Raw genomic sequence first — 13,755 nt, forward strand, 5'->3', positions numbered from 1 at the left:
TAACAACTTGTCTCTGTTCTCTTGGCATTGAAAATTGAATCCTTCACTTGCAAAGTAGGGCTTGTTTCATCTGAGTAGAAAGAAGCCAAGTTAATGATTGATATTTCAATTTTTGACAAAAATAAGATACCAACAAATTTCGAAAAAAATCTCACATTTCACAATTCATTTGTGCTGATTACCGACAAAAATTATCCTATTAAGTACTTCTCTATCATTAAGAAAGATAAAAAAATATGTTAATCCAAATAGTGAGATATACTTGAATCAGTCGCAGTTCCAGGAGTGATTTTGGGGGGAAGGCATAATTTTATATTTGAAATTCTGTAGGTGAGGTGTTTGTTGATAAGAAATAGGTATATCCCTATATAATTGTTTATAAGCTATATGTTTGAAAGAAAACTACTTAGAAACTTCTTATTTGAAGAGGTAAATGAAATAGTTTTTCGATATTCTCTCAAGTGCTCAAAGAGCAGCTCTCTTAGTAATAAATCTCGAAATTTCATGGAGTTCTCGCTGCTACTGTTCGATTTTGACGAATATTTGAGTGACGCCATCTTTTTGGGAACTTTTGTCAGACCACGCGTATCTCTCAGAAAAATCATTGCAGATCTAAATGTGATACATATCCTAAAAGAGTAACTCTTTAGTAATAAATCTCGCAATTTTATTGAGCTCGATTTTTTGATTGACCCCATATTTTTTGGACTTTCTCGAAGGTCAACTTTCAGCACCCGTATCTCCCAGAAAATCATGGTATATCTAAATGTGTGACTACTTATAAAGGGTGTTGTGTTGTTAAATCCTGCATACAGATTGAAAACGATTGACTACGCCATTCCTTCGTTGTCTTCTGAAAAGGCCTTCAATTATCTTTTTATCATAAAAAAATTGTACCAGAATTAAATTACTAATTGCAGGATATAATGCTAAGCAATATTGAAGATAGTCTAGTGTGAAGTACCTGTTTTGAGGAAAACTGATACCATACCTTATCTGGATATTAGACATGATATCACGCCAGTGTAGACGTCAATCACTTGTAAATAAATAATACTCATACTTTCTTATCGTTCCTAATAAAATTTGTTGGATTTTCACGAAATGAAATGTTGTTAGTGGTGCAACAAAGTCCTGAAGTGATGGTTTTTATTTTGCAGGAGAACAAGGCCATGGCCAATGCCATGATAGCCGATCAGCTCCCTACACCACATCATACGATAGTTTCAACCGGAGATTGCGAAAAACCCAAGCAGAACCCCGCAACTGTCAGCTGTCGGAAATTTTGGCCACGGAGTCTGCGCTTCACCGTTTATGTCGATGTTTTGACAACCATTGTCTGTAAGTATATACTTATTTTAGCAAGGCAATGACGTCAGGAATCTGCGAGAAACCTTTGCAGAACTATTCCCTTATTTCTCACATTATATACATATATTTATCACTAGCTGACCCAACAGACGTTGTTTTGTCCTAATGAGGAAATATTATAAGTGAAATGAGATTTGAGAGATAAAATAAATGAAATCAGAATAGTATGATGAGTGAAAAAAGTTACTATTTTAACTAGAGCTGAAGTGAACCAAGTCAAAAGTGACTTCTTTAGATTTCAATAGATTAGAATGTAAGCATATGCTTACATAAGAATAATAATAAATAAAAAAGTCACGAATTTTGTTTAGTTTTCTTGATTATCCCAGGTACTCAGGCAAATTTTCCGATTTTTTCTTCGTTTAAAACCTTTCACTAAGTATGAGGTAGGTTCCAAAGACAAAATGAACGAAGTTGGTACGGCCGTTTTCATGTGCGGCCATGACAAAAAATTTCTGAGGCCTCTACTTCACCAGCGATGGGTGAACTACAGAGCTTCGATTTACTGTTATTAGAATTCCTTCTTCTGTGGAGAGAGACCTAGGAAATGAGGCAAGTTCATACTTGTACAAGGCTGACCGTCCTAGTGCAATAAGTTTCGTAAATCGTTTGGACAAAAAGTCATCCACGTATTTTACTGATGGGTAAACATCAGAAGGGGTTCCGGTATTGGCGTATATGGACCTAAACTGAGGATCTCCAAAGCCCTGGGAGGTGAACCCTCTATTTTACAGACCGAGACACTGGCTGTTTATGTATGCGCTCAGGAGTGTCTTAAAATGAACCTCAAAGGTGCGCATATCCATATCACCACGGACAGCCAGGGCACGCTGAGGTCCCTGGAATCACACTGCCAGAGATCTCTGCTGACATGGGAGTGCCGTAATACCATAAAGCAACTGGCCAGAGACAACAAAGTGACTCTACTATGGGTACCAGGGCACTGTAGTGTTGAAGGAAACGAGAAAGCCTATGAACTTGCTAAAAGAGTTATACCTGCTGGACCTGAGCCTTTCTGTGGGCTTGGAAAGTACCAATTCAAGGCAGCGGTCCAACAATGGGAGTTGAACAACAGATTATTAACCCTCTGGAGAAACACTCCTGGACTTACTCAGTCAAAGAAATTCTTGATGATTTCACCGACTTACACCAGAACACTGCTAAAGCTGTCACGAGCTGAGCTTCGGGTGATGGTGGGACTGCTGACAGGGCATTGTCGGTACAAATATCACTTGCACCGTATGGGTAAGTCAACAGATGAGATTTGTAGGATCTGTGGATCAGAAGCAGAACAGCTGAACACATGGTATGCAAGTGTCCAGAGCTGGCGGACCTAAGAACCACTCATATGGGGAAACCGGTCCTGGATACTCACGAGGTAACGGCTAAGGCCCCTAAGGATGTTGTCAGTTTTATCAACACTATTGACGACCTCCTTGGATTCCTATGATTGAGTAGGGTAGAGAACAAAAGATCTACATGGTCGCAGTTCTCGAAAGTGCCACAACGACCCCGGCTCAAATAATAATAATAATAATATCCCACAGCACTGGGGAAATTTCATCAAACTTTTCCTAACAGAACCCATTTATTTTGCTCTGTCTACTGGACTAAAAAGCGATCAAAATCTTGAAAAATTAACTAACCGAAACGTAGAAAGATCATCATTGTTTCAATTTAACTTCTCGGTCTCACCTGGTACACATATCCTTGTACATATTTGATCATGCTCATGGAAACGTGATAAATTGATGTAGCTATTGTCTCCTGCATGACATTGCCCTTTGCTCATCTAGTTTTATTCGGTAATAGAGAACGTGCCAAGTGAATTTTCACTTTTGGAGTGGACGCTTGACCAATTCTCCTTCCCAAAAGGAATGGATGAATTGAAATTTATAATTTCATAAGAAGCTATGCAACGATTCAACTGATTCAACTTCCTGTAGAAATCTACCACAATTAGGCGATGTGATACGAGTTTATGCTTTGAAATTTTATATTTCAATCGGGAATACATGCGAAGGTTAGCAGTGTCATTTATTATTTTGAATTTCGACTGTGCGTATCGGTTTTTGAGTGATGATTTCGTATCCTGATAACGCTGTAAGTGACTTAATTGTTTTATTTAAAATTTCGAATTCAATTTGGAAATGGATTCGAAAGTATTCGGCGTTTTTAAAATTGAATTATAGATACTGATGTATTTCAACGGCTTTTTTGCGAAGTTCTATAACGTCTTTTTTGATACAGGTTTGAAAATTTAATGTGGGAATTGCTGCATTTGGACTACCGCTTCGATACACAATGAAGTTCATCAAAGTTTTACTCTGTAAGTTGTCGATGACATCGGCTTGACTGATGTTGATTGTTTCGTCGCTTATTTTGAATCATATCAAGCTTATCTGTGAGATTGAATTGAAAGTGTGAATCTATTGAGGACCTTGAATATCTTGATTTAGTAACAACTATCAACATCACCTTTTTGAAAAAAAATTTACGCTCACCTTCGATTGAAATCTAGAACTCATGAGAGTGTATGCTCTTGTAGATTTCCCAACATAGGTTTATAGGTGGACTGAGCAGAATGATATCCTCTTCATTCAAAATCCGAGGATTTTGGAAATTAAATAAAACATAATGAAAAATGGATAGCTTTTGTGCATAATAATTTTTGATATGCTTCATTGTGCAACAGTTGCAAGAAATCTGAAAGATTTCAAAACACTAGTTCAGAAAATTGTAGTGCCAAATTAGATAATATGTGTATTATCTTTTACTTCCAGTACTTATATCGTAGTTCGACATTCGTTATACAGGGTGTGCGGGATCAACGTTAATTTATTTAAGGACGTGAATCTAAAAATATCCAAATATCGAAAAAAACATTCAAGTACAAGCTGAAATAGAGGTTTTTGGTGGTATAATCAAGTTTTGGATGTATATGAGATATGTAGCTTCAAGCTGACACAGCAAATTGTATTCCCCAAATTTGTTTCCCGAGTTGCCCATCACCATACGGGGTGAGTCTTTGTCTCGTACAAATATTGCAAGAGTAGATTCTTTAGGTCGAAAGAAACACTTTTTTCCTTTAACATTTTTTCCGAATCGGCCCGGTTTAAAAGATACAGGCCGTTGAAAAACCCTTAAAAATGTTATTTTTAGTTCTATCCCACAAACGGTTTCATCGAATAATATGAAATTCGTAATATAGTTTTTAATTTATTTGATGAATATTTTCCGAACACAAGATATCACCCACGCTTTCAAGTTATCTCATTATGACCATTACGTACCATAAAAATACCAAAAATTCAATAAACTCAACTAGTGAAACTAAGTTGAACGCTATCTAATGAATATTTGAACGTTTTGTAAAATGTATTCCTCATATTTTCTTTTATAATGCGCTGTTTTCGAGTAATTTGATATCTGTGGAATTCAAAAAATTGGTACTTCGACCGAATGCAACTAACTCTTTTCAAAAGGTCCACAGATTTAGCTAGTTACGGTTCTAAAAAAACTATGGGGGTCCTAGACTTTTGACGCTGTGTTTATGTGGATGTGTAATCAAATTTATGCAAATAATGATTTGTATATCAGAGCAGCGAATTACATTTTTTCGCCATAACTCTACTGCAATGGACGAGTTCAGGAACGTTTGCCAACCTTTTAAAGAATAGAAAAAACTCTTTCAATGGAAACGTATTTTTTTTAAATTATATTTGTGTCTTTCGGTTGCTTTCATCATTTTATAATCCTTGAAATGTCCCCGATTTTAAAATCCAAGTGATATAAAAGGAAATTTATATTAAATTTGAGTTTTTGACATTATTTGGGCATTTTTTCGTGTTTCGTGCATTATATTTATGGTTTCATCACAGAATACATAAGTACTTGAAGCGTTCTGTGATGGAACCATAGTCTAATAATAAATAAATTATTAGTCTATGGATGAAACCATAAATATAATGCACGAAAAAACGTCTGAATAATGTCAAAACTCACCTTGAAAATTCAATATAAATTTTCTTTTATATCACAGAACACATAAGTAGTTGAAGCGTTCTGTGATATAACCATAGTCTAATAATAAATAAATTATTAGTCTATGGATGAAACCATAAATATAATGCACGAAACACGAAAAAAACGCCTGAATAATGTCAAAACTCACTTTGAAAATTCAATATAAATTTTCTCTTATATCACTTGGATTTGAGAGCCGGGGATATTCCAGGGATTGTAAAATGATGACAACAACCGAAAGGCACAAATATAATTAAAAAAGAATACTTTTCCATTGAAAGAGTTTTTTCTATTATTCACAAGGTTGGCAAACGTTCCTGAACTCGTCCATTCATCATACTCACATTTTAAATTTGCCGAGTACTCTTGCTCTTTTCCTTCATTGTGGGTTGTGGGCATGTGGGCAATAAGTAGGAGCGTAGATTCTCCCTCTCGTTTTCTGCATACGCTTTGATGCACTTGCCCATCTCTCCCTGGCTATGAGAGCCTTTACTTAATTTTGTGCGAGTGTATACAAAAAAACAGCTGAAGAAGAGCAGTAGTTCTTGGATTAACATTGCTGTTCAACCCCAGCAATGAACTCTGACCCTCAATTCAATCAGAGACTCTTAATGCACATTCTAATAACCCCTTTCCTTTGCAGTCTTTGTGATATTCGTCTCGATAGAACTGGGAGTGATCCCTCAAAGAAAACTAGGATTCAGATGTAAGGACCCGTCAATTTCGTACCCCTACACCGGTGACACCATCACGCTGACAATACTGCTTCTGGGCACGTATTTCGGACCTCTTCTTCTCATCATCTTCATCGAGATCGTTAGAGAAAAATCCCTGAAGGACATCCGGATCGGGGTCGTCTGGGACCATTACAAGGAGCTACTGATAGGTGTCAGTTTCGTGATTATGATCACGGAAGTGGCCAAGGCCATGCTGGGCGAGCACAGGCCGCACTTTTTTGACGTTTGCCGTCCGGACGCCAATGAGGGATGCACGGAAGGAGCATTCATCGAAGATTATACGTGTACGAACAAAGAGTACAGTAGTTGGCTAATAAGTGACGCTTCCAAGTCTTTTCCTTCGGGACATTCCTCGATATCTGTTTTCGCTTCCTTATTCACCGCTGTAAGTATTCTATTGATATTCAGCTCTTGAAAAAACCTTATCGTTTGCACGTATCTGGTCATTTATATGGCCTTTCTAAACCAAAACAGTTTATTTTGACATTCACTCATTAATTTAAGATGAGTTTTTAGCATCTCCAACAATGCAAAAATGCACCTTAAAATGAGCGATGGGACAATTCTTGTTGATTCATCTTGTAAAACGTAAATTGATTTTTTTTGAACGTACATATAATATCAACGTCATATTCTGATACGGACTATTATGAATTTCAAGAAGTTTGAAAAAAGGGTACATATAAATTTACTTTTTATGGCTAGTCTTCAATTGCAGGCTGACCATGACTTTTTTCCCTTACCATTTTGTCCGAATCGGCTAGGTTTGAAAGATACAGCCTGTTTGAAACCATAAAAATTTTTTTTTTAGTTCTCGCAAACGGTTTTATCGAATGAAATGAATTTCGGAATATAGTTTTTCATTTATTCGATTAACCTTTTCCGAACACAAGATATCACCCACGTCTTCCAGTCATTATGACCATTACGTACCATAAAAATACCAAAAATTCAAAGAACTCAACTCTTAAAACTAAGTTGGACGCTATCTAATGAATATTTGGACATTTTGTAAAATAAAAGTATTCTTCATATTTTCTCGTATAATGCGCCGTTTTCGAGTAATTTGATGTTCAAAAATTAAAAAGTATCTGTGAAATTTGAAAAATTGGGTATTTTGGCTGTTTAAAAGATCCACAGATGCCTAGTGGCACAGATTTAGCTATTAGGTAATTTCGTTTTTCCAGGGGTGGCACAGTTAGTTCTTTATGAAAACTTAAAATGGCTATCTTTTTATCAGGGACGAATCGGAAAATATGGTATTGGAAAAAAGTGTTTTTTTTTTAACTCAAGGAGCTACTGTTAAAATATTTGTATGACTCAAAGTCTCACTCTGTATACACGATTTAGAAGACGCTATATTATCCTGGGAAGATCATAACCAGGAAGGATCAGTAACCATTATTTGTTAAAAAAGTGCACGTATTCTATTCAGACTACCAAATGTCCTTGTCCCTTTATTCAAAAAAGAAGTGTTGGATCATTAAGAGGGGTCTACACCGTTTTAGATTTCAGTTCATAAAGAGAAAATGAATATCTTACGTCAGAAACCATTAATTTATATGTTGTGTTCAAACAAAATTGGGGCTGCAGTTCGGAAAGTAGCTGTATCAGCACCTCATAAGGTACCAGCTAATTTATGCAGGATATTATTCCTAGTTTTCAACTTCAGACGCTATTTTCCGAAAAGGCTGTGAAATTCAGATTCCTAGATATTTAATAGCGTTTTCTATTGGTAAAACTAGTGCTGCACTGGATCACAGAACATCAAATGTGAATTAGGATATCTTGAAGTTATTGCACTGTTTTTATAATATGCTCTCAATACGCACCAGTTTTACAAATGAAATTTGCTATTATAGCGAATTGCGGTGGTAAAACTAGCTTCAGATGCATTGGAATGATTGTAGTGACATCAAAATATGCACTCGCACTGCACTAGTTTTACCAATAGAAAACGCTATAAGATTGAAGTTATGTAGTTACCGAAATGAACACTGAATTGGACATATTTTTGATGATTATTCAGATGGAAACACAAAACCTCGGATTCATTTGGGTTAGGGCAAACGCCACTCAAGAAAGTATGTAATTCCTCAAAATTTCTGAATCTGAAAGAATTATACATCTTCTCTGAAGAACTGGTAGTTATCACTTGCTAAAACTGATCATAATGGATGAACATTATTCAAAGTTATGAAATTACTACTGTTAATTATCATGAACAAAAACATGAAACCTTCTATTTGACAGGATATTTTTCAGTAAGTGAATAATTTTGTCACACTTCAGATGGGTATAAGTTTGAAAATCAATTCATTCATCCTTCTCTACCGTATCATAATATACTATAGGTGTTCCCCCCAGACCCCGAAAATGTTTGTCCATATTTATACACGAAATGAATTTTCCAAACCTACAGGGTGATCCATGGTAGTATTTTGGATTTCTGTCTGACCCAGCCAGTACATTAGAGATTTCAACTTAAGTTTGAGCGATTGAAATATCTTTTAATTTTCATTTACATATGGTTAATAGTTCATATTTCCGTACTATAATAATATATTTATTTTTCAGTATGTCATCCAAACACGCTTACCTTCTGCCGCTACCGGAAGACTTTTCAAACCATTTCTCATAGCTGTCTGTTTATCCTGGGGTATTTTGTGTTCTCTTTCTCGAATAGCCGATAGAAGGCACCACTGGTGGGACGTACTCTCAGGGACCGTTCTAGGCATACTGGGTGTGATATTCTTCACCACAATCTTCCATCAGAAGCAGAAGAACAAATTACACAGGGCTTCCGAAAAGTCCATATCGTCTACGATGCTGCTGGATGTGAAAAATAAAACTGCAGCGAGCGCGAGAGTTTGATAGTGAATTTTTTTATCAGTGAACAAAGTGCGGGTGATAATTTTCATTCCTTGAGATGGAATGGAGATATAACTGCTTCAGATGGAAGTAGGTGACTGGGAACCCTGGATATTTATGAACGAAAATAGCAACAGATCAAATGGACACAAATGCTTCCTTTTTTCTTTCTATTGTTAGGACATGGTTGAATATCACATTGGTATTTGTGTTCATAGTTTTAAAAATCTCGATCTATCGGAAAATACGCTTGCGAATGAATTATTGAGCTTGATATCGGTGGTTGAGAATTCCGAAATGTATATAATATAGATTCTCCTATATTATTAGACGAAAACTTTTTGAAGTTTTTTGTTGTTCTTCGTTTATGTTGTATCTACAATTCGTTTCTTGGTTTTTTTAACATGTGATTTTCCCGATTACGAATGTTCTTCCATAATCGAAACTATATTTTTTTTTGTGAATTTGATTCGAAGTTTTCGGCGAGGTTTCGAAGTTCGACTTTATACTCAGTATTAGTTTGTTGAAGTATTGTTTAAGTTAATGATATGATTGAGATATTTATTCCAGTGATGTACATATTTGATATAATAAAGGAATTCCTGATGATCGTTTTTTTAATTGCTCTGACAAAGTGAGAAAATACCTCTTATTACAGGATAAAAATCCAACACAAATTAGTCACAATAAAAAAAAACGAAGTTTTGTGACTGGTTATAAAGGCTAAAAGAAGACCTGTACAAAAACCTAATGTTCAAAGGTTTATTTGAACTGATATTAAGCTATTTACAGTCAAAATAGATAATTTTTTTCAAATATTTGTCAGGAAAATTGTTCTTTTTCAAGCCGATTCGATGAATGGGTTATGTGAGGAGACAAAAAACTCTTCTAATTTTTATCACTTTCATTTCACACTTTCATACATAATACTTAACAATTTTTTTACAACAGCATAACCGAAATATCGAAAAAATAACATGGGCTACCTAACTATTAATTCTCTATACATTTTCAAGTTCACAATTCAATAACGTCTTTCGCAAGATCAAAAGATTACATTCGAAGTAGGTATTGAAATTGAGTTACTATGATTTTAATGTTCACATAGACGAAAACTCAATTAAAGTCAACATGGTCGAGGAAATATAAAACACGTTTACTTCTATAAATTATATGGTTATTCTCTAACAAGATCACAATAAAATCTAAAATAAAAAACATATTTAACAATGTAATGAAAATGAAATATAAACATGAAAGTATCTCGTACCTTAACTTATTTTATTTTCCAAATAAACTAAGAGAACGATTTTTGACGATTTGATATTTATAAAAAGCTTTTTATTGATGATGTATGAGATATGTGATGATTGATCTTAGAATAAGTGTTGGAAGAATACCAAGTAATTTTTTGTTAACATAGGGATGATAGCTTGTGGGATTTTTTTGTAATTCTTCCAGATCCATAACATCGACTTTTTTTACAAATTTGGTATATCCAAGCAAAATACCATCAATTAAAGATTCTTCATTTGAATTGAAGAGGTGTCATTGTTAATATGAAGGGAAGAATGAATAAATGCAAATGAAATTCACATAAGAATCTCGAATAATACTTAACTAGTTTTTTTCTTTATTGTGCTATTCTCGATAAATGCTTCTTTGTGATATTAATTTGGAATGGCGAGTGTAGATAAAATATTCGGTACCTAATACACGTTCATATACCTACTCTAGATAAGAGAGACATCTCATCGCTTTTCATAGGTATTTTGGTGAATTTGAAAAGTTCCATATATCTCGGAATAATGTTGATTAGGGAGTTTTTATTTATCTTCATCAAGAAAAAACCTCGATGCAGACAGAAAATGTCAAGCAAAATTAGATATTCGAATAGTTTCAGGTTGACTGGTCGTAGAAAATGTGAAATATGCAGCTAAATTTTACTTGGTCTTTGATCAATCTGGTGAGAGCTTCAACATTGGAATTAAAAAATACTGATTCCAGGGAATTATTGAAGAAGTATACGATGTACTTTAATCGAAATTGTGGTAGTTATTAGTTTTCTCAAAAATTATTAATTATCTGACAGCAGCGATGAGCTTGTGTTTATACTGATGTGGTTTGAACCAGAAATGTAAAAGAAGTCGCTTATCTAATTGCAAATTCTTTCTATCTAATATAATAGGGTATAGATAGATTAGGACTTTACATGCTCTGAAACACACTCCTGGACAAAAAAAACGATCAGGAAAAATTTTCACAAATTCATTTTAAAATAACTTTTTCAGGTGTGCATCGATTTTGATCATTTTGTTGTTCTACCCTGTACACCATCAAACTCAATTAAAATGCCTGCAGGCTCGACATCGAGTGATAAATAAGATGAGATAGGCTACGAATAGACAATAAAAGGATCAAAATTGATGCACACCTTAAAAAGCTATTTTAAAGTGAATTCTGTGAACATTTTGTTTGTCCGGTTTTTTTGTCCAGTGTATAATTTTTAACCTATTAAAAGCCGAATTGCCCGAAGTTCCTCAACAGAAAAGGTAGACCCTTTTTCGAAATTAATGTGAGTGCAAATACCGTTGAAGTATCGTCTTTGACTATATGGAGAGTTTTGGGCATAGGTACATAGATTAGAATGGAAATTGAGCTTTCGTGAGCATTTTAATGGTATTATGCTCTGTATCAGTTTTATTCTGTAAGCTTAAGTTCGTCTTTTAAGACGATGCAAAATATATTCAGTTGAAGCTACATACGGCATATACAGAAAAAGGATCATGCAAGTGAGATAGAGTCCCTTGAAAATATGTGTCTTGACGTGATTTCTCAACCTAGATGGGGATTTGAGAGTTCGGTGACCTGACTGTTTATCCCCAGAGTCTCTGTTATCCCCATCGAAAGCAGACCTCGTTTACATCTCTGGCTCGAACGTCAAGGGCCAACATACTAAGAAGAGCGAATCAACAACTGACGAAAATATTTACACGAAACATGATAATGGCAGTGTCGCTCGGCCCTAATGATATGACAATAAATGTACATTATTCGATATACAAAGGCATTTAAATGATCATTTTTGAATCAACTAGTATGACTTAAGTTTACATACATATTTGCACGAATGAGTACATAGGCTAGCTATATGATTCATATAGAGAAGGATAAACTTTTTACAGAATGAAGTTGGCCTTCAGCGAATCCCTCACAGGAGAACTCAGAAGGCTACGATACATACCAACAACCGTCTAAAGTGCTTTTTTTTCGTCTCACTGATAATATATCGGTGGAGATCACTCGCTTAACTTATTATTTCATATAGTTATTTGAATATATTTTACATTATACTCTAGGTTTATTTCGATAAAAAATTATAGCCGCATTTAAATGGAATTTGAAAATAAGTCATATTTATGACACTTCGTTACCTCGTGGAATTGAACGTAGAACGTTTAACTTTCGCTCAAAGAGAAACTAATAAATATAGTGTAGTGTAGGGAACATTCACTACCCAGTTTTTTGTTACATTTGTTCATTTCCTTGCTTGTCATTGCAAGGTTTATGATTCTCTTTGCATTCATTATTGCTATCCATTTTCAAGGAAATACTGAAAAAATTCTACTACGAATAGAGAATTAACGAAAACGAAAGAATACAGTATCGCTGTATAGTAGGTACCTCATTTCGTATAGTTTGGGAAAAATTCTGAATCTCTCGAAGTATTTAGTACCCATCTATGTGGACGAAATACTACAGAAAAATATCAATTATCTAATTGAGATTGAGGCTACATTCTCAAAAGTAGACTGTTCGACTATTTTTGAACTTCTACATTGGAATTTCTCATGATTGTATCGAAAGTATAGAGTTTAATAGAGATCTAGAACACGAAAATTCCTCAGTATATTTTCTTACAGACAAACCAACACTCAACACCTACTTTGAGGACAGGTTTGGACTTGAGAAGGAAAATTCGAAGAAGTGGGGATAGAAGTTACTATGAAAAGTTGGATATGCAATAATACAAGAATATATTTAAAAATACTTTTTAGTAGTTCAATTCGTTGAGGTAACAATTGAAACTCTTCAAAACGTCCATCGAAAGAAAAAACGAAACATACGAATTAATAGATACTCAAAAAAAGATATTGCCTCATTCCTTCGAATTATTATTGTCATGCTCAAAATCTGAACAATTCTCAACTCGAATTCGAAAATACATCATGTTTGGTCATTCATGATATTCGAACGGTTTTCCAGAAGGAGCCTAGCTATTTTAAAAAAGTCGTGGCAGCAATTTTTGAAATGCTTTATACGGTCCATTTTGGAAAACGTGTTACCTGTTACTTGAAATTAGTAAAGGCAGTGCGAACTGATCTGGTAGGAGACGAAACAAAGCTTGGATTAGTTTCAAATTATTCCAAAATGAAGTCAACAATATCTACCTACCAGGTCCTAATGCTAATGAATATCAAACCTCATTTGAACATTATTGCTAGAGGAGTTTTACAGAGGAACTTAGGTTGATTAGTCTTCATCGGAATTGTTGAAGGAGTCTGAATCTGTAGCAATTTCACCTTGATGACATAGTGACATGCTGATTTCGTTCTGGAAAAAATTATTTTTACTGAAGAATATCAATCAAAGTAGCAAAATGCGCGTATGTCGAAAGTGATATTTCGTTTTATTTATTTTTCTTTACCCTGAAGATCAAAAACTATTTTAAAATTTTTGGGTTTGTATT

At 34.6% G+C, this 13,755-nt stretch overlaps 2 protein-coding genes across 13 annotated transcripts in view; one reads left to right on the forward strand and one right to left on the reverse strand.

Annotated features, from left to right (window-relative positions):
- LOC123307432 (phospholipid phosphatase 1-like) overlaps window positions 1-9,614 on the forward strand; it is a 38,153-nt gene extending 28,539 nt beyond the window's left edge. For 7 of the 10 annotated variants that reach the window (XM_044889734.1, XM_044889740.1, XM_044889736.1 and 4 more), the window contains 3 exons: window positions 1,161-1,341; window positions 6,041-6,519; window positions 8,712-9,614. In XM_044889734.1, the coding sequence (XP_044745669.1) occupies window positions 1,161-1,341; window positions 6,041-6,519; window positions 8,712-9,008 (957 nt within the window). In that variant the 3' untranslated portion in view covers window positions 9,009-9,614. Of the gene's footprint in view, window positions 1-919; window positions 1,043-1,160; window positions 1,342-3,175; window positions 3,475-3,621; window positions 3,701-6,040; window positions 6,520-8,711 lie in introns of those variants that run through there. The other 3 variants (XM_044889738.1, XM_044889742.1, XM_044889741.1) reach the window with 3 other exon arrangements.
- Window positions 9,615-9,897: 283 nt separating this feature from the next.
- The window catches only part of LOC123306684 (ELKS/Rab6-interacting/CAST family member 1), a 69,881-nt gene continuing 66,023 nt past the window's right edge, over window positions 9,898-13,755 (reverse strand). For all 3 annotated transcript variants that reach the window (XM_044888804.1, XM_044888802.1, XM_044888801.1), the window contains one exon: window positions 9,898-13,619. In XM_044888804.1, the coding sequence (XP_044744739.1) occupies window positions 13,539-13,619 (81 nt within the window). In that variant the 3' untranslated portion in view covers window positions 9,898-13,538. The remainder of the gene's footprint in view (window positions 13,620-13,755) is intronic.

Source organism: Coccinella septempunctata, chromosome 2 (genome assembly GCF_907165205.1).
Source record: "Coccinella septempunctata chromosome 2, icCocSept1.1, whole genome shotgun sequence".
Classification (NCBI taxonomy): Eukaryota; Metazoa; Arthropoda; class Insecta; order Coleoptera; family Coccinellidae; genus Coccinella; species Coccinella septempunctata.